Genomic DNA, 23917 nt, shown 5'->3' with positions numbered 1-23917 from the left:
TGGGCAGGATTATTAAATCGTTGGCCATTGGTAATTGAACTAAATCTCCATGCCGGCTCCTCTTCCCAGAGGTCCGGGTTTGGGCTGCAAACCCTCTCATCACGCCTCGGTCTTTCTGGGGACCAGCTCCACCCATACGCTGTGCGGGGCTCCCCCCACCAACCAGTCTGCTCAGCAGCTCACAAAGGAGACTCCAAAGGTTCTAGGAGCTGTTCCAAGAACCAGGGACAGAGACCAGGTATCCATCTTTTACTCTGTCACACCTGTGTAACAGGAGACAGTCAAGTGGCAGCTTCTGATATTTCCTAGAGCAGCAGTTCTCAAAGTGTGGTCCGCAGGGCAGCAGTTCCTGGACACTGAGCTCATGTTAGAAACTTACACTCTCAGGACACATCCCAGGCCTGCCGGATCCAACGCTTTGGAAGTGGCCGGGAGGATGTTTAAGCTAACGAGAGGTTCAGATGTACACTCGAGTCTGAGAACCCCTAAGCACGGGAAGGTGCTGGGTCAGAGCGCAGGGTATGGGCCTGCGTAGGGGGACAAGAGGACTGCCTCCAGGTGTGTCAGGGACAGCGCGTGAGGACCACGTTCCACGCACAGACACAGTTGTGGGTGGAGTCTGGGGGTCAGAGGACCAGGGGAGATGTCGGTACAAGAGGGAAGCAGCGGGGCTGGAGGACAAGGCCGGGAGGTCTCCAGTTTAACGAGAGAAGAGCAGGCTTTTAATCTGGGAGCAGCGTGAGCATGTGTGAGAGTGTGTGTGTGTGTGTGTGTGTGTGTGTGTGTGTGTGTGTGTGTAAGCCTGGAGGACAAGGCCGGGAGGTCTCCAGTTTAACGAGAGAAGAGTGGGCTTTTACTCTGGGAGTGGCATGAGTGTGTGTGTGTAAAGGAAATACAGGTGGTATCAGTTAAACAGTGGACTCAGAGCAAGGCATGGGAGTGGGAATCAGAGGCTTACAAGACTGATCCCTTGACTACACAGAAACCATAGACCCCTGGAGAAGGGGCTTCAGGAAAGCCTGCTCTGAATGCATGTTGATGGATTGTGTATCTCTTAGACGGCCAGCTCCGTGAGCCCAGGAGGCCAGCCTGGGGACGTCGGGGCTAAAACCAGATTGAGGGCAGATAGTTTCACCAAGTATAAATTGGCATCAATAGCGAGGCACACATTTAAAGATGTTAAAATGTAGGCAGGGTGGGGTACTTCTCTTGTGGTCCAGCGGTTAAGAATCTGCCTTCCAATGCAGGGGACAGGGTTTCAATTCCTGGTCCAGGAACTAAGATCCTACATGTCTCAGGGCAAGTAAGCCTGTACAAGGCAACCTCTGAGCCACACACTCTGGAGGCCACACACCACAGTGAAGGGCCTGCGTGCAGCCAAATATAAAAGCAGATATCTACGTTTTTAATGTAGGGGGAGAAACAAGGCGTCTCAGAACTGATGAAATCCACTAACAAAAATCATCAGGACAGACCAGAGAAGTGGAATATCATAGTCAGCCAAATGTCATTCATGCAAAAGCAGGCTGACATGCAGGAAAAAGGTTTCCGGAGACGTCATTAGCTCCTGGCCTGCTTTTACCACGGGTCCTGTCGGTAAGTCTTCACCGCGCATCCCTCTCTCCCGCAGGGCAGACAACCACGAGAGCAGGCTGCTACAGAGACCTGCGGGTCCCGGTGAACGCCTCCTTCTGCAGCCCCGACGCCCGGCCGGCCACAGGGGTCGTGCCCTGCAAGGTGTCTGCCTGTCCCCCCAGGTAAGAACTGCCGCGTCCCTCTGAACGAGCGTCAGGGGTTTGCAGGTATAACGCCCAGTCCTCGGGGCTCCTGAGCCTGGGGACGAGAAGTGCCAACCGCGGCCACGTGATCCGTGGCGGCAGAAGCGAGAGGAGCAAGAGCGGCCTGAACGGATGAGCCACAGAAAGTGTGCTCGGGTGCGGGCTGGCCTGGCCAGTCTGGGCAGGGGCGCGGAAGGTCTCGGAGTGGACGGCGCTTGTTCTGGCTTTTTTCAGCTCAGGCTGCGGGAGGGGCAGCGGGCCGTGGGCAGGGGAACTTTTTCCCACTGAGCCTCCGTGCCCTGCCCCGGTGTCTCCTTTCCTTGCGAAGTGAAATGTGTTAGGAGAGCCCGTGGTGAGGCCTGTCCCAGCTGTCCGGGGAGGGTGGACCCTGTGCAAGGGCGGCAGCAGGTCTCGGCCATCTCGGTCACCCTTCCCGAGCACCGCTGCCCCAACACGCTCCTCGAGAAAGCCCCGGTCCCCTGATTCAGGCGGGGGCAGGAGCCCAGGGGGCAGCCGAGGTCCTGCCCTGCCTCCCCCAGCCATCACCCCCCAGGCTCGTCCACGGTCTGTCTGCGTCTCCCTGGCTTCATCATCACAGAGGGGTGGTCAAATGCATCCGAGAAACGTGTTTACAGAAGGGAAGCTCACTAGGCCTTCTGACAGCCGAGGCACTCCCCATGTCACGTGTGGCCTCACGCGTCTGGATTTTAGAGACCCGCGTCAGCTGGCTTTGCTGACCTTGGCCTCAAAAGCAGAAAGCGGGGTCTTTGTGGGCTTCCCAGGTGGCACAGTGGGAAAGAATCCGCCTGCCAGGGCAGAGACAGAAGAGACACAGGCTCGAACCCTGGATCAGGAAGACCCCCTGGAGGAGGAGATGAACACTTCCTTCCAATCTTCTTGCCTGGAGAATCCCATGCCCAGAGGAGCCTGGGTGGGCTACAGCCCACGGGGTGGCAAAGAGACGAACATGACTGAGCACAAGGACATATTATATTCTTCATGTTATATATATTATATTATATTATATTAGTACCCTCCCCTTGTACTAATCAGGGCCGTGTAGGTCAAGGAAGTGTGGAGGGAATCCATGTGAAAGCTCTCACTGTCCAGGACATGCACTAAACACTCACTAAATCTTGGTTCTTTCCTTTTTTGCCCGGAAAGAAGAAACAAGTTCGCATTAGCTATTTAGGTAGTCTGTGAGTCAGAAGGATCAATGACAAACACAGAAGGAGGAACTATGTTCCAGGCAACCATCCCTGGGCACTGTCATATTACCCTACTGAACTGGGAAAATAGGTCTTGATTTTAAAGTTGTCCTGTTGTCCTATGTAAGACAGGTAGAAAGATATGTAAGATACCTTTCTTTCTTGCCCAGAATACTGCCAGTTTTTCCTTCCTGGTTAAGTGAGCCGCACACCCAAGCTTTCTATTGACGCCGGGGAGAGCCTATGTCTTCCCTACTAGACTGCCTCCTGCGAGGCGTCCATCCACGGCCCTCTCAAGCGGAGCGTCCACCCGCTTCTCCGGACCCCACAAAGCCCCCGCCGCCTCAGGGCACAGCTGCATGCTCAGCCTCCCACCGCCTTTGGTTGACAGGGGAGGGGGCGCAGAGGATGGAGCCGGGAGCAATCTGCTGTTTCCTGCTCATGAGGGAGGCTTCCCGAAGGACCCCGGGACGGGGGCGGGGGCGGGGGCGGTTTAAAACATCTTAATCACAGGTCATCTTCTTTTTAACCAACGTGATCCAAAAAAAACAGCCCTGCGACTCCCCACTCCCCCGTCCGCCCCCCGCCCCCGGCGCCCCCGTCGGTCTCCATCCACACGTGCGCACCGCCGCGTCTGGGGCGCACAAAGGCCCCGGGTGCGAACCCAGGTCGTAAATCTCCGCGGGCAGAAAGCCGGGAGTCCGGGAGCCTCCCAGCCTGGAGGAAGGTGATCTCAAATGTCTGCGAGGAGGGGGCCAGTGGGGGCACCCCGGCCTGGTCTTGGAGCATCAGCACTTCGTGCCGCGCCGCAGGGACCGAGCGAGGCCCAGCGCCGCCGCCTCCGCGCGCCTGGAAGGAGGCTCTGCTGGCCCCGCGCGGACGGCAGCGCGCGGCGCTCCCCCGGCTCATTTAAGCGAGGACCAGGCATTTTTATGGCTTGCTTTTGATACATGAGCCATAAATCACACGTGTATTTATTTCGGTTCGATTTCTCAATTTATCTAAACGGAGCGGCTCTTCCTGTCCTTCCTCTTATCGCTGTTTCCCAAGCACAAGCGCTCGCTGCGCGCCTTCCTGGTCAACCGGCTGAAGGCAGAACAGAGGAAATGCTTTCCAGATGGTAAAGGATGCGTCGCCTCTCTCTGCAGTATTCTAGGGATGCAGACGAAGGGTGTAGATAAAGCGTCTTGCCATCGATGCCTCCTCCGCGTACAGACGGAGCCCTTCTCTGCTTTCCTCCCGCTTGGTCTTTGGATGGTCCTGTCGTTTCTGTCTGTCTACATTTTGCTGACTCCCGCAAACCCATCAGCAGAACTGTGTCTCTTACAACCGAGATCCAGACGAGGGTGACTGCGTCCATTTGGTAGAAATGAGGGAGGAGATGAGCAGGGGAACGTCATGTTCTAGTGATCATGAAGAACTAACGATCTTCTTACAGCAATACTGCCAGGGACAGGAGAGGGGGCAGTAACACTTGGCGTGCAATAAAGAAGCTGAGCACCGGAAGAATTGATGCTTTCCAACTGTGGCGCAGGAGGAGACTCTTGAGAGTCCCTTGAACAGCAAGGAGATCCAACCAGTCAATCCTAAAGGAAATCAATCCTGAATATTCATTGGAAGGACTGATACTGAAGCTCCAATGTTTTGGCCACCTGATGCGAAGAGCCAACACATTGGAAAAGTCCCTGATGCTGAGAAAGACTGATGGCAGGAGAAGGGGGCCGACAGAGAAAGATGGTTGGATGGCATCACTGACACAATGGGCATGAGTCTGAACACACTCTGGGAGATAATGAAGGCGCCTGGCATGCTGCAGTCCGTGGAGTCGCGAAGAATCAGACACGACTGAGAAACTGAGCAACGGCAGTTTAGGTTTAAGCCTTGAAAATGCTCACATCCGGCAGTGTGCAGGTTCGGAGAAGGCAGTGGCACCCCACTCCAGTACTCTTGCCTGGAAAATCCCATGGACTGAGGAGCCTGGTGGGCTGCAGTCCATGGAGTTGCTAAGAATAGAACACGACTGAAGCGACTTAGCAGTAGCAGTGTGCAGGTTACCCAGGGGTGGAAGGGACCCTGGTCCCTGAGGTGGTCCGCATATGTGAAAGGGTTTAACTCCCAGGGTGGTAAGGAAGTATTTCAGTTCATTTGATTATCAGAGTGACTGGGAATAAACTAGCTCCAGGACCGGCTTGCTGGGCGTGTTCCCTGCCCCGTAGCTCAGGGCCCTGTGCTGGAAACGTTCCCCACTTGGTTTAATTCTCCGATGCTTGAAATCCCTCGTGGTCTCGTACCTTGCACCGGATTCAACAAATGACAGAGCCGGTCCTCCCACCTAGCAGCCCAACTTCTGTTTCAACACCTTTTTCTGGAATCTTTGGGATCGCACTAGACTGTTTCTCCCTTTAGTAAATCAATTACACGTCACCTTTGAGTTTGGAGCACAACTTCATTTATTTTCAATTTAATGTTACTTATTGTTTGTTATATACATTTATTTATCTTTAATTGGGCGATGATTGTTTTACAATATTGTGTTGGTTCCTGCCATACAGCAACACGAATCAGTCACAGGCAGAGCTATGTCCCCTCCCTCTTGAACCGCCTTCCTGTCTCCCATTCCATCCCTCCCCTCTAGGTTGTCACGGAGCGCCGAGTTCGAGCTCCCTGCATCACACAGCAAATTCCCATGGCTACCCACTGTACGTTTGGTGATGTCTGTGTTTCCATGGTGCTCTCAAGTCATCCCACCCTGCCCTTCCCTTGCTGTATCCACAAGCCTGTCCTTTCTAGCTGTCTCTTTTCAAACCATGGATTTCTCTGGTGACATGCCAGTGGCAAGGAAGGATACAGGAGACTTGGTACAGTTATCTTCTCCTGGATGAGCCTCAGCTTTGCCGAACTTCAGAACACTTGTGGATGCGTGAAGCCACAGGGAGGTGAGCTTTACAGAGCCCGCGGCCTCCAGGTGCCGCAGTTGCCTCTGCTGTTCTTCTGGACGGAGCTGACTCTGGCAGGGAACCTGGCGCTACATACGGTTCACGCCCACAGACGCCGCCTCCCTGAGGGGCCCTTCCTCTTCTTTAGAAACCTGTCCTCCCTCTGCTACGCGCCCACTGAAAAGGCATCTAGCTGTCTCCTTTTAACCAGAGAAACCAAAAATGTTTGGCCACCTCTGTCCTTGACAGTCTTTGGAGAACCATTCCGTGTAAAGTGCAAAGTTGCCAGTGCGGGGGCTGAGCATCGTGACTTGACTAGGTGCCTGCGTCATCGCCTAGATGTGACAGGATCTCAGTGCAAAAGGGGGTGTCTTACTGTGTCTCCCCCAAGAGAGATGTGGCTGAACCAAAACAAGGAGGTCAGAATGCATTCAGGCTCATAAAGGTGTTTGTTACAATGCATCTGTAATGAAAACCATCATAGTGATGTTTGTTGCAATGCATCCGTAATGAACACCAAGTTACAAATAAGGACAGACTAGTCCTAATCAAGGCTGACGTGACTTGTTTCCTCGGTCACGGAAATATTAAAATGGAAAAATCATTGCAGAAGTGGAGCTATAGAAGTGAGCTAACTATTCAGGTCTGGAGTCATCATTTCACACCGGAAACCTGCCTTATGTTGTTCCATAAAATATTTTGGGTGTTTTTTTCGGGGGGGGGGGCTCTCCTTATTTGTCCTGCCTTTTGCTTGTTTTGCTTTGGTGCATGTTTGTGTGTCAGGATATGTGTGTGTGTGTTTTGTTGTTTTGCATATTTATCCATGTGAGCAAAGGCAGAAGGGCACTTTGGGAATACTTTTCTATTTCTGGGAACTTACTTACAAAGGTTAAATAATACCTGTAATGTTCATAATACTTTTATTATTCTGGTCTTGAGACCTCAATATGATGAACTAAAATTCACCAAGTGTCCTAATAATACACATGATAGCATACGCTTCAAATATGTTGGAATGAAAATGAAACCTACGAATAGATAAATAGAATGCACAGATGATAGATGGAAAGGTAGACAGATAGGTGGCAATTAGAAAGATAGTTGGTAAGTCATGTCTGACTCTTTGTGACCCTGTGGACTGAAGAACGCCAAGCTCCCCTGTCCTTCACTCTCCCAGAGCTTGCTCAAACTCAAGTCCATTGGTTCAGTGATGCCATCCAACCATCTCATTCTGTGTCACTCTCTTCTCCTCCTGCCCTCAATCTTTCTCAACATAGGTAGGTAGGTCTATAGATACATAGAATCAATTCAGTTCAGTTCAGTCGCTCAGTCATGTCCAACTCTTTGTGACCTCATGGACCGCAGCATGCCAGGCCTCCCTGTCCATCACCAAATCCCAGAGTCCACCCAAACTCATGTCCATCAAGTCGGTGATGCCATCCAGCCATCTCATCCTCTGTCGTCCCCTTCTCCTCCTGCCCCCAGTCCTTCCCAGAATCAGGGTCTTTTCCAATGAGTCAACTCTTCGCATCAGGTGGCCAAAGTATTGGAGTTTCAGCTTCAACATCAGTCCTTCCAATGAACACCCAGGACTGATCTCCTTTAGGATGGACTGGTTGGATCTCCTTGCAGTCCAAGGGACTCTGAAGAGTCTTCTCCAACACCGCAGTTCAAAAACATCAATTTTTTGGCACTCAGCTTTCATCACAGTCCAACTCTCACATCCATACATGACTACTGGAAAAACCACAGTCTTGACCAGATGGACCTTTGTTGACAAAGTAATGTCTCTGCTTTTGAATATGCTGTCTAGGTTGGTCATACCTTTCCTTCCAAGGAGTAAGTGTCTTTTAATTTCATGGCTGCAGTCACCATCTGCAGTGATTTTGGAGCCCCCCAAAATAAAGTCTGACCCTGTTTTCACTGTTTCCCCATCTATTTGCCGTGAAGTGATGGAACCAGATGCCATGATCTTTGTTTTCTGAATGTTGAGCTTTAAGCCAACTTTTTCACTCTCCTCTTTCACCTTCATCAAGAGGCTTTTTAGTTCCTCTTCACTTTCTGCCATAAGGGTGGTGTCATCTGCATATCTGAGGTTATTGATACAAATAGAATAGACTTTACTAAAAATCTATAGGAGCCTGTGTATATTCACTGCAAGTGTCCAATAAGGTCTTCTGGAAATATTTGTTGAAAACTGAGGCTTCACTCAGAGTCACATCTTTCTGAGAGGAGAGCTCAGTATGTTGTTTTTTAAGTAAGGTTAGACACCATTGTTTCACTGTCTGATCCGTGAATTACTTACAATGATTGTGGTTTTGCATTTCTAAATTTATTGAGGCTTCAGGGTGAATTTTTTGTTATTTCAGATGTTACTACATCGAGATCAAAGAAAGAGTTAAAAAGTATGTCATTTTTAGCATTTCCAAGATTTCCGTTCTGCCTTAGGCATGGGAGTTTTTACAGATATTTTCTGTGGGAATGAAGGAATGCGTGTTTTGTGTAGTATTAGGGTTATTTATATGACAGATCAGGCTTCTTCTTTATCCAAATATGTTCCATCTCGTATGTCTGTTTCTGAGAGAAACACTTTAAAATCTCACATTAGGATTGTTTATTTTTCTGTTTCTGCTATTAATTTTGCTTTATAGTTAACATTAAAATTCTACTTTATGTTGTTAGGTAGGGATCTAGTTTCTGCAAGAATTGTTCTTTATATTGAACAATAGCCGTGCTTACTCCTAATACTGCTTTTTCCCGATATTCCTGATATCACTTTAATGGATGATCTATTTTTTTTCACTGACCTTGTGGCACGAGGCTACCTCTGCTTGTTTTTGGCCTACCTTACATTTCTTCATTCTCTTTATTTTTAAATAGCTCTGTTGTTAGGTTTCTCTTCACCTTGAATACTTTTCTGTTGGATTTTGAATTTATCAAATCAAGCATATCTTTTACCTGCAAGCTTAGCTTGTCTACATGAGATGTAGCTGCTCGTGTATTATTAATAAATCTAGGTCAGGCTTTAGGATTTGAGTCTTCCATCGTCTTTGCGTCCGGCCACTTCCTGCCTGTTCTCTAATGAATCTGTACAATTCTCTTTCTACTCTTTTATGGCCCCCACTGTAGGAAATCCTCCCTTCTCTCCTTCTTTCACTTCACCCCTGCTTTTTGATATAGATAACACAGACAGCCACGTAAATTAGTGTATCTTTAAAAATATCTTCAGGTTGCCCACACACGATTATTATGAAGCTCTCCGCAATAAGGGATTTATAGAAAAAGCTAAGTGCTCTGTGACAGAGCTCACATTAGAGTGAAGCCCCTTACCGATGGGTCGCGCAGTGTTGCTAGAGTTCTCTGGGTGCATTCTCTGAGGAGGGCGAGAAGGCAGACAAAAGACACCTGTGCGGAGCGGCAGGGTCCAAGTGTGCACCGCCTGGGAGGCAGGGCCTCTCGCCTCCTGCACCACGAGTGTTGGTAAAATTTAGGAAGGTTTGGATCATCAGCACCACGTGAGCATGTCCAGTGGAGGCGGGGGGGTGAGCAAAGATGTGGGATTTCCAGAGAGGCGAGAGAGCAGAGCAGGTGAGAACGGGCCGTCCCCGATGAATCTCGCCATAAAAGACAGAAGGAACTGCACCTGGAAATGGTCACGAAGCCAAGGGGCGGCTGCTTCGTGCCTTCCCGCGGGAGAGCTGGCGCGCTGAGCCGTGCAGCTTTGGGAATGACCAGGGAGGGGACAGAGAGCAGCTGTGAGGGTGAGGCCCTAGCAGGAACAGGGACACGCCCAGGCCAGTGGCGGCCGGGCGGACCCTGAGAAAGCGCCTGCCACTTTGCTTTTGTCTTTCCAGTGGGGAAAAAACAGCTAAGCGTTTCTGTTACTGACCTCAGGTCTGGCTGCTCGCCGCTTGAAAGCCAATACTCCAGAGGCAAGTGTCGGTACAAAGGAAAGTTTGCTTTATTCAGGAGGCCGGCAACCTGGGAAGAAGGTGGACTCAGGTCCAAAGGCCAAAGCCCTGCTGCCGGTCACAGGGAAGAGCTTTAAAGGGTGGGTGTTTCGGGGATGCACAGGAGGAAGGGGGCTACATGCCACACGGTACAGTCGGCTCTTGACAGTCATCTTGGAAGTTAGTCACCTGTGATCTGATCAGTATCATCTTAGTTGTTTTAAGTACAGTTGGTCTTCAGTTCCTGGGGTGGTTCGTTCCCAGCTCTTGGGATCATGCAAGACAGAGCAGCTGGTGGCTCCAGTCATGGCTACCGTCTGATCATCACGTAGGCAACTCCTTCCACTCGGTGGGGATTTTGGAATCTACACAGCAGCTCAAAGTACACAATCTAAAACAGTATCCAGCCCTGAGGAGGAACTAAAGGTCCGTGACTTCGTATAATGGTTAAACTATGAGCAATACGATTTTGTCTTTTTTTGGTCTTTCTTTGCTTCAGGATTTTTGTCACTTCTCTGATGAGATTTACTCTTGGGCTAAGGTTTTTCTGCAAGCAAGAGTCGGGTAGAGGAGGGGGGCATCTGTCCTGGGAAGGCCCCGCAGGGTCCTGCTCCGTTACACCACCAGGGAGTCGGGAAAGCAGCCTGCTGCCTTGAAGGGAAGGAGAAGGCGAGATGGGCAGGGCCCTGGCCAGCCATGTGAGTCAGGTGGGCACTTCCCTGAGTGCACACTTGGGCCTGCAGGTCCTACAGTGAGCCTAATCACACAGGTCATGGGTACAAGTGTGGTGGTCAGAGTTAGCTCAACAAGAATTAGGATAAAAAGAAAAAAAAAAAATCCAAAAAGATGAAAGCATTAGTTGCTCAGTCATGTCCAAACTCTTTGCAACCCCATGGACTACAGCCCGCCGAGCTCCTCTGTCTATGGAATTCTCCAGGCAAGAATACTGGAGTGGATTGCCATGCCCTCTTCCAGGGGATCTTCCCCAACCAGGGATCAAATCTGCTGCTCTTGAGTCTCCTGCATTGGCAGACAGGTTCTTTACCTCTAGCACCACCTGGGAAGCCTTTAGGAAGCCTGTCTCCTTGTTTTGTTTTAATGTATGAGAAGTCCAAGGCCATAGCATCAGACAAATCCCTAAACCTTCTCTTCAGAGGTACCGTGCAACCTACCCTGCTATCCCAGATTCAGAAGTCAGCATGAACCTGGGACAGGCAGGAGGGGATGTGGCCTTTATTTCTTTCCTAAAGATGAGCCCACAAGTCTGAAATGAGCAGGTCAAGGGGGAGGGAGTGGAGGAAGGCAAAGGCGGCATCCCCCTGTAGCCCTTCTGAGGGCTGCGCCCCTCCACCCCTTTAGACAGTCTGCACTCTGCGCTGGCAGATCTCAGCTTCACATCTGTCTCCATAGCAACCTCTGCAGAGGGTGGGCTTCTGACTCATAGAGGCCCCGTACGGTTCTTTAAGGTTTCAGACCAAACTTACAAGGTGATACCACATGGTAAAGTGAGACATGGCACTTTTCTGCTCCCTGAAAAGCTACCTGTGTTATTTTGGAAGAAAAATTCTTTTTTTTTCCTCCATTACAATCCTCCTTTTTGCCTGCCTTCCTCACCCCACCCCACCTCATCCCCATCACCTTAAAAATACTTTCACTAAATTAAAAAGAAAAAAAAGAAATCACCGACCTTCTAGGACTAGGAAAATTGGGCAAATGAGTATAGTGAACTCATGTAACCTTGAAAGAGCTTTAGAGGGCAGCCAAACTAATTGACTAGAATTTGATACAGCAGTTTAATCACTTATTTTGCAGTTCACATTAGAATTTTCTTAAGAATTCAGGTTAGTTTTGATGGACTTTTGATGTCTTATCATTCCAAAGTCATCTACAAGCCAGATGGTTTTGCCAAGCATATTCACCAACTGTGATGACTTTATAACATTAAAGTCTCAGAAAAAAAAAAGGAGATATATTGATTAATTTTAGCATATGGCTATAAGATATTGTGATAACATGAATATCATCATTGAATCTTAGATTATTTTTCATCTTATTTTGACAGTGTTCCTGCTTCAGCAGTCCCTATTTTATTTATAGTTTCTAATAAATATTACTTATGATTCATTGCCTTTTAAAGACATGCATAATTTTTAAACAGTATTCCAAGAGCCAAAGAGATCCTCATATATATTTGTCTAGGTAAACTACATTTTCAATTAAAATATCCCTTTCCAGACAGGTCCTCATTTCAACAAAGAAATGGTGTTACAGGATGAAATAGCACCACACGGCAGAATAAAAGTTCTGTGTTCGGCTTGATTTCCATGTTAGAACGAGCAGGTTCTATGTTAGTTCAGGGCCGAAGACCTAACAGAGGGCAGATTCTTAACATGCTTCTGACTGTGGTCACCAGGAATGTGACTGTCATAAAGACTGCAGTCTCCTGGAATGTTTGGATTTGTCTGGATCCCACACAACACAGGAAAACACACAAACGTCCCCTCTCCTGCCTCCAGCCGCCATGTGATAGCAGCCTTCTTTTATCTCTATGTCAAACAGAATTCCAGCTGTTGGGATTCTTACTTGTTTTCATGCATTTATGACATCTGACAATAAAAAAAGAGGACTGAAGAGAAGAATTCACTTAAATTCTCAAAATTCAACATTTGCACCAAACCTTGGTTTGTGTTTCTTACATGCATTATTTTAATTGATTTTTTAAAGGCTCACTCTGAGAGGCCACACTCCCTGCCCCACGCACGCAGCCCCACTGACCAGGAGGAACAACCCCTTGGTTCTCTCTTCTGGGAGAGAAGTATTTCTCAATACTGTGTGTAGTCGTCATTTTCCTTTGTATTGGTTTGGAGAACACCCTTTGATCCACCGCAGGGAGGCTGCAGCTCTTCACCATCATTTTGTGTGACTTTCACATCACTAAGCTCTCTCTTCACACCAAATTCCTTTACCTCCATCCTTCCAGTAAGGCTATATCCCATTGGTATTCATTGTTGACATTGTTATTCATTATTCTCTGTTAAGCAGAACATCCTGATTCTGTATCCTTTTGTATATGAAATTGTATTTTCTAAAAGTTAATGATTGCATGATTTTTTTTTTTTACATAAACCCTTTAAAAAAATCATGTTTGTAAACTCATTTAACCAATACTTGTTGAGTGTCTGTTCTGTGCCGGGCACTCGGCATGTATCAGTGGGATAAAGGTCCAAGTCTTGGGACGGTCAGTGGGGAAGAGACAGTCAATAATAAACATAGTGTATTTTTGAAACAGCAGCATGTTTAGAAGGGGATAAGAACCGTGGATATAAAGGGAAAAATAGAGCAAGGCAGAGGAGCTTGGAGCCCTGGGAGCAGACGGGTCAGGGTGTCGGGCAGACCTCACTGAGCAAGCATGGACAGGGCTTATAGGGCTGAGGGTGTCCCAGGTCTGTCCCGTGCTTCTCGCTTGGTTAAACATGCCAGAGAGTCTCTTCTCCCTGGGGACCTCATCCTGGAGCCTGGGCACCGGGGGAACCAGTGCCACCGCCTCTGGCCCAGCCCGTCACCCTGGACACCCTTCTTTCTCTGCCATGTGGGTCCCACTGCTTCTTGATCACCAGGCCACTGTCTGTCCCCGTTGGCTGACACCGTAGTTGGGAAACAGCCTCTTTCTCCTGTCCGAGAAAGCGTTCGTCGGGGCTGAGCTTTCTGCGGCTTCAGGGATGAGAGTCTGAGAGGAGGATTCAGGGGTGGAGTCACGCTCACCTGGAGCTTCATGGGCGTGACATCACCCTCCTGCGTCCCCTGCACCTGCTGAGAGGCTGCTGCCCTTTGGGCTCTCAGCCTTTCGCTTGGAAATGGGTTGTGGTTTTTCTGCCTCTCCTTTTGTGAAATTGTAGGTTCTTTTGTTTATTCCCAACATTCTCATCTGCTTTCATGCTGTCCTATCTTCATTTGTTTGCTGAGCCCATACAGGCCCTGTCGGTCTAGGGGAAAAAAGGGGTTTAATCACCTCCCCCTTCAGTCTGCACATTCTTGCCTTCTGAACTCTTGATGCATTAGACTTGGATTTTGATGCGCTCGCTTTCTTTTCAAATGCCTGTCTCTTTCTCTTTTTGTTCTAGGAGATATTTAAGATTTTACCTTTGAAGCTTTCTGCTGTAGACCGTTTTGCTTGTTGTTAAATATCTGGCACACACTTTCTTTTTCTTTTTCTGTTTTGATCCTTCCCTCAAAACATTCTGCTTCTTTCTTTTCTTTTTGGAAATTCTTAAAAAAGAAAAAATTATATATATTGCTGCCCTTCCGTTATTGTTCCTTTTTTTCTCTCTCTCTCTCTCTTCATGTCCCGCCTCCCTCTCCCTCCCTCTGCCCCCGAGCCCCCCTCCCCCCACCCCCCCGCCCCACGTTCCTTACCCGCAGGTCCTATGCCCTCTGTATTTCTCTCCTCTAACAGTCGTGTGGTGGGGGTTTCTCTTTCCCTTTTGTGCTGACGTCCCCCTCCAATACCTCGCAATCCTGTTCTGGCATCAAGGCTCATTAGACAATCTCCAGGCTGAAGACAGGATTCTTCAGCAGCTCTGTCACTTGCCAGAGTTTCCCTGGGAATCATCTATTTCTCGAGTGGGTCCCACTATCAGATGCATATGTATCAGGGGCAAGCCAGCCCGTGTGCCCAGCACAGCAGAGAAGGGCCCCCGGGCCAGGGGGTCTCAGAGCCTCCCATTCTAACAGCCCCCGGGTTCTCCCACGTCAGCCTCTGAGGGGGAAACCTCCTTCCTGGCCTTCACTAGCAGCGGGGGCGGCAACAGGGGTGAACAGGCAGACCTGATCCACCACGTCTCACTTCAGGCATCTGTTTGCTGTCGTTAGACTGACAGCTAAACAGCCGTAAGATAACGAAATGGACACAGTGCTGTGCTATTAGCAGTGGTGAGTTGAAGCAAGGCAATGGGAATATGGAGGAAAATTATTGGAAATGTTTGTACATGCCTGTGGTTACCTGGGTATTGTTTTTGCTTTGGCTCCATCCCTTTATTCTTTCTGGAGTTATTTCTCCACTGATCTCCAGTAGCACATTGGGCACCTACTGACCTGGGGAGTTCCTCTTTCAGTATCCTATCATTTTGCCTTTTCATACTGTTCATGGGGTTCTCAAGGCAAGAATACTGAAGTGGTTTGCCATTCCCTTCTCCAGTGGACCACATTCTGTCAGACCCCTTCACCATGACCCACCTGTCTTGGGTGGCCCCACAGGGCATGGCTTAATTTCATTGAGTTAGACAAGGCTGTGGTCCTAGTGTGATCTGATGCTGGGAGGGATTGGGGGCAGGAGGAAAAAGGGACGACAGAGGATGAGATGGATGGATGGCATCACTGACTCGATGGACGTGAATCTGAGTGAACTCCGGGAGTTGGTGATGGACAGGGAGGCCTAGCGTGCTGCGATTCATGGGGTGGCAAAGAGTCGGACACGACTGAGTGACTGAACTGAACTGAACTAAACTGATGGTTACCTTGTGGCTCAGATGGTAAAGCATCTGCCTGCAGTGCGGGAGACCTGGGTTCAGTCCCTGGGTCAGGAAGATCCCCTGGAGAAGGAAATGGCAACCCACTCCAGTACTCTTGCCTGGAAAATCCCATGGATGGAGGAGCCTGGTAGGCTACAGTCCATGGGGTCGCAAAGGGTCGGACACGACTGAGCGACTTCACTTCACATGGTTAAATCAGTTCTGTATTGAGAATAAAAGAAAGTAAGTTACTCCTACAGTGATCAGCACAGCCCAAATGACCCAGACGGTCCTGACTTCAAAAGTCGCTTGTCAACCAGAGCAGCTGGTCACTCTGCCCTCTCCCCTCACTGTGTGACTTGCAAGAGTTGAATCATGGTTGAACATGCCTCTTCTAAATGCTTATAACCAGTGGTGTTCACCACTAGATTACTTTCCAAAGGGGAGTAGAAATGCCCAAGGAACCCAGGCGCAGTGTCACTGAGGGGATGTTAGTGGTTGGGGGGTTGTGTGGGGCCCCCAGAGCTGAGGCTGGAAGGCTCCTCTCGACCCCATCTGCTTCCCCAGTGTTGATGTTACTGTCCTGACAGGAGCTGACCTCAATTATAGAAGCTTCAGGCCCCACCAAACCTAGATCTCCCCGATGATGGTGATGATGATAATGATAAAATCATACTACCTGGCAAGAGTCTAGAGCTCGCTGAAATGAGGGATTAAGTCATCAATCCTCAGCATAGCCTCAGTTATTATCTGGATACTGTTACCAACCCCGGGGTTTAGATGTACAGAACTGAGGCAGATGGGCTTTGGAGAGTATACACAAGAAAATGATCAAGGAAGCACTTCAGCCAACCAGACAGCTGTTGTACGTAAGTGAGTCAGTGTGAAACCGTATGCACACCTCCTGTCTTCTCTGGTTTTCTGTGTGTCTGTGACATAGAAATTATAAGTCCTGTAGGTTCCGATCGGAGAAGGCAGTGGCAACCCACTCCAGTACTCTTGCCTGGAAAATCCCATGGACGAAGGAGCCCGGTAGGCTGCAGACCATGGTGTCGCTAAGAGTCGGGCACGACTGAGCGACTTCACTTTCACTTTTCACTTTCATGCATTGGAGAAGGAAATGGCAACCCACTCCTGTGTTCTTGCCTGGAGAATCCCAGGGACTGCGGAGCCTGGTGGGCTGCCGTCTATGGGGTCGCACAGAGTCAGACACGACTGAAGCGACTCAGCAGCAGGTTCCAGTTTGCCCAGAGCAGCTCCAGTTCATCCAGTTATCCAGTTCCTGCCGTCCTACTATAAGTAACGGTGCTCTTTCACCCTCCAGAGTGTCCTGATTTAGATGATGAACTATTTGCTTGATCAGCATATAACCCTTGCTCTCTAGATAATCATTTGGGGAAATTTGTTGTAGGACCTTGTCAGATACATTTCTTATAACGGTCACATGATATTTTCAATTAATATGCAATGAAGTTTGTGTTTTCAGTAAAATCTTATTCATCCAGCAGAGAAAGTTTTTCGTACTTTCAGTTCAGTCCAGTCGCTCCGTCATGTCCAGCTCTTTTTTGTGACCCCATGGACTGCAGCATGCCAGGCTTCCCTGTCCATCACCAACTCCCGGAGCTGGCTCAAACTCATGTCCATCGAGTCAGTGATGCCATCCAAACATCTGGTCCTCCTGCCCTCAGTCTTTCTCAGCATCAGGGTCTTTTCCCCCTTTTTGCATCAGGTGGCCCAAGTATTAGAGCTTCAGCATCAGTCCTGATGAATATTCAGCACTGGAATCACGCACAGATCCTACTCCCTCTGAACAGGATGAAAGTGAAAGCATCAGTTCTTGGTGCTCAGCTTTCTTTATAGTCCAACTCTCACACCCGTGTCTCACACCAGTGACATGGAACGATGTATATCCACAGCTGTGATTGCTTGATCGGCTCTAGTGCTGGTCCCTATTTCACTGGCTTATCCTTCTGTGCCAGAATCTCGCTGTGTGATGCCTGCAGCATTTCACAAACCAGCTGTCTGTCTTAAAACTTTCCTGTTTCTTCTTGAATCCTTTTTTCCAGGTGAATTCCAGGTGAATTCATGTTGTCAAGCTAAAGAATATAAAAGAATTCTTTTGACATTTCAACTGGGGTTATTTTCCATTACTAGGTTACTTTAGACCTAATTAGTTGATAATTGAAATCTTGAAAATATAGAAGCTACCTACCGGAAGGCAAGGTTTTTTTCTTTCATCATTCCATTTAGTCATTGGGTTCTTCAAGAATAGTTCATAGATTTATTTCCATAAGTAAATATATTTTATTTTTCCTGAATATTTCATAATTTTATGCCATTATATTTAATTAGTTATTCTTTCCTACAATGAAATAGTGACTTTATAAGCTGACACTAAAATTTTATATTTTTAAACTTTTTCAGTAGTAAACATATATTTTAATATTACATGAATAAACTAATGGTGATAATGCTGACTTTCTTTTCTACTGTTTATGCCTATTGTTCACCTCCACCCCCATTTTAATTTCAATGGCATATGCTTTCTGAATAATACTAAAATATGTTCTTTCTTTTTTCCTGATCCCTGTTGGTCTGTGTCCACATTTTTACACGTAAGCACTGGTTCTTCGCTTGAGGAAAGCTGTCCATTGCATTTCTATTTGTTTGGCTTTTGGAAACGCCACTTGTTTCCGTTGCCTCAGGAGATACGGACCTTTGGCCAGTGCCTTTTCTTCCTGCCATAGCGGTTTCATGGCAGACATGGAGGGGTTTAAGAAAAGAGGCTGACGAATCTGTTTTATAAAGTGTGTGAGCTTCTGCACACAGCACATGGCAGAGCTGACTTCCCATCCCCACCCCACCTCCAAGGAAGCCCAGAGGACATGGTCACCTTAGGATTTATAGCCATAGTGTCTCGGTGACCATCCCTTGGATCAAGAATATTGGCCCTCTCTACACACACAGGTCTGTGGGCTTTACAGGCAAAAGATGGAGACTCGCAGGGACCAAGGGACCACACTCTGTGAGTGTCGACTAAAGTTCTGAGGGTTTATGGAAGTGACGTCGTGTCAGCCCCCAAGGCACTGGAGGATGCTTGAACTGGGATGCATTTTCATCACTCAAACAAGTGAACACTTGTGATGTTAAATTTGTGAAGGAAAGAAAAACACGTCTCATTCTCCAGCCTGAGATTAATGAGGCCTGGGATCTCTGCTCTCCTCTCGTGATCCCCGCACTCCCATCATTCACTCCAGCCATCGCTGTGTATGCTTTAATTGCACAGATTTCTTTGTGATTTTCATACATCTCATAACATTAGTCTGTGATTTCATTTGTGTGCTGCTTCTAATAGAAAAAATCTTGTATTTACTTCATCTGTTTGCTTCCTATTTTTATTTAATGTTTCTCTACTGTTAAAAGTGAAAGTCGCTCAGCCGTGTCCGACTCTTTGTGCGTCCTTGGACTGTACCGTCCATGGAATGCTACAGACCAGAATACTGGAGTGGGTGGCCTTTCCCTTCTCCAGGGGATCTTCCCAACCCAGGGATCGAACCCAAGTCTCCCACATTGTGGGCGGATTCTTTACCGGCTGAGCCACAAGGGAAGTTACTTTTCTAATTTTTGACTTATGGCCTTTTCACCCCTCTTTTTATTTAGGAAACATACAGTATATTTCTCAGTCTACTTTAGATGCCTGTACTGTTTAAAATCATATACTTAGGCGATTCTTTTTTGATTTATCAACTTCACAAAGCTATTTTTATATATATATTTATATAATTCTCTCTATATATAAATCTATGTAATTATATAAACCTATATAATTAAACCCTATTTGGCAAAATCAGGTGACTAGTGCATTTCTACTTCTTTCATTCTCTGCTGTTCATACTTCAGTTCAGGCTTTACCCTTTGTTATAATTGCTTGCAGTTTTCTCATTTCCATTTGGCTTTAGTGTTATTATTATCTTTTTATATCATGCACCTCTATCACTTCAATAACTATAGAATGTTAATTCTGTGTTACAATTATGACCACAGTTGTTTAAGTGAAACTGTCTGTTTAAATGGATCCAGTGGCAACTCATTGGAAGAGACCCTGATGCTAGGAAAGATTGAAGGCAGGAGGAGAAGGGGATGATGATGGATGAAATGGTTGGATGGCATCACCGACTCAATGGACATGAGTTGGAGCAAACTCAGAGATAATGGAGGGCAGGGGAGCCTGGCGTGCCGCAGTCCATGGGGACACAAAGACTCGGACACGACTTATCGACTGAGCTAAATGGCCTCACCAGTCTTTTCTTTATACAGTAGCTTTCTCATTCTTGAGTTTAACAGTTTAAATGTTTTCCTGATCAGCAGGAGTATGTCTTAAGACGGTTTTCAATTAGGATAATTAAATCATGAATTTCCTTTTTAAAAAGTGCGTGCTCAGTCATGTCCGACTCTTTACAACCGCATTGCCTGTAACCCACTGGGTTCCTCTGTTCATGGAATTTACCAGGCCAGCGCACTGGAGTGGGTTGCATCTCCTGCCCCGTGGGATCTCCCTGAGCCAGGGGCTGAACCCGCATCTATTGTATCTCCTGCACTGGCAGGTGTATCTTTACCGACCGAGCCGCCTGGGAAGCCAAATTCCTTACCCGTCTGGGAGCTTCCTTCTGTCGCTTCTCTCCAGCTGCCTTTCACATCCTTCTGTCCTCTTGCCTCTTCCTTGCTCTGAGTTCCCTGACAGTGCGCCTCTATTTTGTAAAACTGTTTCTGATGAGCACGTCTTCTTTCAGAATGCTTTCTTTTCTTTTTTTTTCCTGAATGCTGTGTATCTCCTCTACACGTGCATCTGATGGAAAGAAGGTTGTCTGCAATCTTCACCTAGGTTCCATACAAAGTTCCTTTTTCTCAGCTCATTTCTGACCAAGGAATTTGCATCACAGTCCTTTACATCCCCAAGTGGAGCTGATCTTCTGCCTGGCCTTGCTCCTGTGGTGTGCTTTTCCCAAGCGCTTTATGGAGCAAATATGGATGATGTGTAACGTGAGTAATCCCTCTATTTTGATTCTTTTCATATGTTCACAACTTCTTAGCCATTTATTTGCTTTGGAGAAAAGGAAACTCTATGCTACCTCACTTGCACCGCCTTTCCCAAAATCTCCACTACGATTTTGTTTTAATTAACCAAGAAAGGTTTCAGGGAAATGTGCCTTTTTATCAAGTTTTCAAAGAGTTTTCATACTCATCAAATGGTTGGGTGGCCTCCCTGTGGTTATCAAAGTCATTAACTGAAAATCCGGTCTATTGATCGATAACAGAACCTACCTGCCGGGGCAGGAGGCAGAAGACATTAGTCCCTCCCCTGGTGAAGGGCATGGCAGCCCGTTCCGGTGTTCTTGCCTGGAGACTCCCGTGGACAGGGAGCCTGGCAGGCTACAGTCCACGGGTTTGCGAAGAGTCAGACACAACTGAGTGACTGAGCAGGCACACAGCGTAAGGCAATGTTACTATCCTGACTGCAGCAAAGATGTTTGTGAAGGGTTTCTCCAGAATGGGTGGGCCTTCCTGGTGGCTCAGATAGTAAAGAATCTGCCTGCAATGCGGGAGACCTGGGTTCGATCCCTGGGTTGGGAAGATCCCCCGTAAAAGGGAAAGGCTACCCACTCCAGTATTCTGGCCCAGAGAATTCCATGGACTGTATAGTCCATGGGGTCTCAAAGAGTCAGACATGACTGAGCAACTTTCACTTCACTTCTTCTCCAGAATGGGTAGCTAACCACACTGTCACCTGTGTTTGTGACATCCTTCCGGATGGCCTCAGAATCGGGGGTGTCAATCACAACTCTGGGATCCTGGCTCCACCATGTGCCCCCACATATTCTCAACACATAAGCTAGTATTTCTGCACCTCAATTTCTCCTCTCTGAAATGGGCATGATAAACACACCTGCAATATAAATTTGTTGTGAGAATTAAACAGTTAATATAGCTAAAGCTCCGCATTGAATACTAGCTATCGTAGACTCGGGTTCAACCCCTGGGTGGGGAAGATCCCCTGGAGGAGGAAATGGCAACCCACGCCAGTATTCTTGCCAGGAGAATCCCACAGTCAGAGGAGCCTGATGGGCTGCAGTCCATAGGATCGCAAAGAGTCGGACACGACTTAGCAACGAAACCACTGCCCCATCATCACTAGTGTTGTCGGAACCCAGTGGACTAGAGGGATTTGGGCATTGGATTCATTAGCCCAGATCATCTGGCTATAGATTGCTCAGGACCTGGAAAATTTATTGGTTTCTCTAGGACAATGAAAACTTGCACAGCCTGTCAGATGTCACTCCACGCCTGTTAGATGGTGATGTGCAGTGAGCCGTACTGACCTCAGCACTTTTTGATGCCTTTATTTGCTGTTCCTCTGGAGGCCCTTTATTTAGTTCAAAGAAGCAGATTTTCCCCTGATTTCCATCCGATGTCTGTGGACACTAAGGCAATTCTCTCATGGCTACTTGCGCAAATGTAGACCTTACATCATACGGGCAGTTAAACAAAGACATCATCATACTGTCTAAATTGCCCAGACGTCGTTTCCATGTTCTGCATGTGATATTTTGGAATAAATTATCATAAATGCTACACTGCTTGGCTGCTATCCCAATTTGAGTCATTTAAACCAGCCGAGTTAGAGAATGAAGTCTTTACATGTGGGGCTTCTCTCTGCCTCAACCTGTTGTAAGAATATTGAGCATATGAGAAAGCTTTTAAATATGAAATAGAGGGCCTTCTTTTGTCTATATAGATAGTGTAAGTACCACTGAATCATTAGGCTCTTTTGCAGCAAGGCTGATCAAGCACGGCAACTGTAATACAGCAAATATCACTAAACGTGATACCAGGATAGTATGAACACATGCTTTTTCACACTGCTTTGGTCTTTGAGCATCAACGTTTTTAGGAGCAGCAGGTGAATACAGGGGCTTCCCTGGTGGCTCAGTGGTAAAGAATCCTCCTGCCGATGCAGAAGACATGGATTTAGTCCCTGGGTTGGGAAGATCCCCTGGAGAAGGAAGTGGCAACCCACTCCAGCATTCTTGCCTGGGAAATCATGTGGACAGAGGAGCCTGGTGGGCTACAATTCATGGGGTCATGAAGGAGTCGGACACAACTCATTGACTAAACAACAACGGATGAATATAACATTTACTACATGGATCCTCTGATAAGTTTTGTAATGTTTCATGTGAAGCTTTAGATTAGGAAAGTGATTCCGAGAAATAAAACAGCATTTAACAAAATAATTACTTAGTAACTAAATAACCAGCACTGTTACTTACCTAAATATTCCTTAAAGTGTTACAACCTTTCAGTGTTTACAAATACATGAAACCCAGCTGATGGGACACAGTTCAACCAATGAGTACCTAAGACTTGGTAAGAAAATAAGAAATAAGTGATCTTCAGTGTCTTGAAGAAGGATTAATGCAACTTAAGAAGGTAGTTTCCTGGGGACAGGAGCCAGGAGGTTACATAAATATTGTTCTACATACTCTTACGTGTTCATTTCCTGGATCTGATTAATCTCCTCAAACTACTTCAGTGAGAAGTCTGTTTCCTGCAGAGAATGGAACGGCTCCCGCCCTGTGGAGAAAGAAGACCCCCGTATCAAATGTTACCCACATGTTCTTGGCAGGCACTCAGCCTAAAAGCCTCCCGTGGTCAGAAGACTCATCTTGGCATGGGGTGCCTTCACACCTGGACCTCAGTCTGGAAGCTGTTTGACAGCTTAACACATCAAACTCGGAGATTCTTTGAAATCACTGTAAAAAGTCAGACCCTGCCATCATTTTGTGGAAACCACAGTAAATATTCGTGTGTCTGCTGCCATTTCTGTCCTTTACTGTTAAATTCTTTACCCCAAACCTCTATGTAGGTTTATGCTTCATATTCCCAGGTGTCAGTCAGCTGTCATTACTGCTCCCATAATTTTTTTTAAGGAAGGAGTTGAGATTACCAGTTTTGTGTAGCAGTGTGGCTCAGTGGTAAAGAATCTGCCTGCCAAGCAGGAGACGCAGGTTCAATCCCTCTTTCGGGAAGACCCCCTGGAGAAGGAAACGGCGACCCACTCCAGCATTCCTGCCTGGAGATTCCAGGACAGAGGAACCCAGCAGCCTACAACCCACAAAGAGTCAGACACAACTTAGAAACTAAACAGCAAGCACCCCCGCCACTCAGGAAGCTCTGTGGCTCCATCGTGGACGTAGGTTGCGGGACCCTGCGACCGTGACGTCCTTACTGTCTCTTACTACCTTCCAGCAAAGAGTGTGACTGAAACTCTGAGCAGGATACTGACGCTGATTTCATCTACGGCGTCACTTTGATTGCAGATTTGCTCTGTGAGCAATATGACTTCGATCTGCTTCTTTGGTTTCCCTCTTAAAACCCATTAGATTTATATCCATTCCTGGCAGCCCTGGTACATAAAACCCTCTGATGATGGCCCTAAGTGACCGATCCACCTTGGCCCTGACCCACCCGGGCCCTCAT

The 23917-nt window shown here is 47.6% G+C and overlaps 1 protein-coding gene across 1 annotated transcript in view; it reads left to right on the top strand.

The window, feature by feature from the left end:
* ADAMTS16 (ADAM metallopeptidase with thrombospondin type 1 motif 16) overlaps positions 1-23917 on the top strand; it is a 183599-nt gene that overhangs the window by 135581 nt on the left and 24101 nt on the right. The window contains exon 18 of the mRNA XM_042233642.1: positions 1631-1757. Coding sequence (XP_042089576.1) covers positions 1631-1757 — 127 coding nt within the window. The remainder of the gene's footprint in view (positions 1-1630; positions 1758-23917) is intronic.

Source organism: Ovis aries, chromosome 16 (genome assembly GCF_016772045.2).
Source record: "Ovis aries strain OAR_USU_Benz2616 breed Rambouillet chromosome 16, ARS-UI_Ramb_v3.0, whole genome shotgun sequence".
Classification (NCBI taxonomy): domain Eukaryota; kingdom Metazoa; phylum Chordata; class Mammalia; order Artiodactyla; family Bovidae; genus Ovis; species Ovis aries.
Note: the sequence above shows the minus strand (reverse complement) of the source record. Positions and strands in the feature narration are given on the sequence as shown.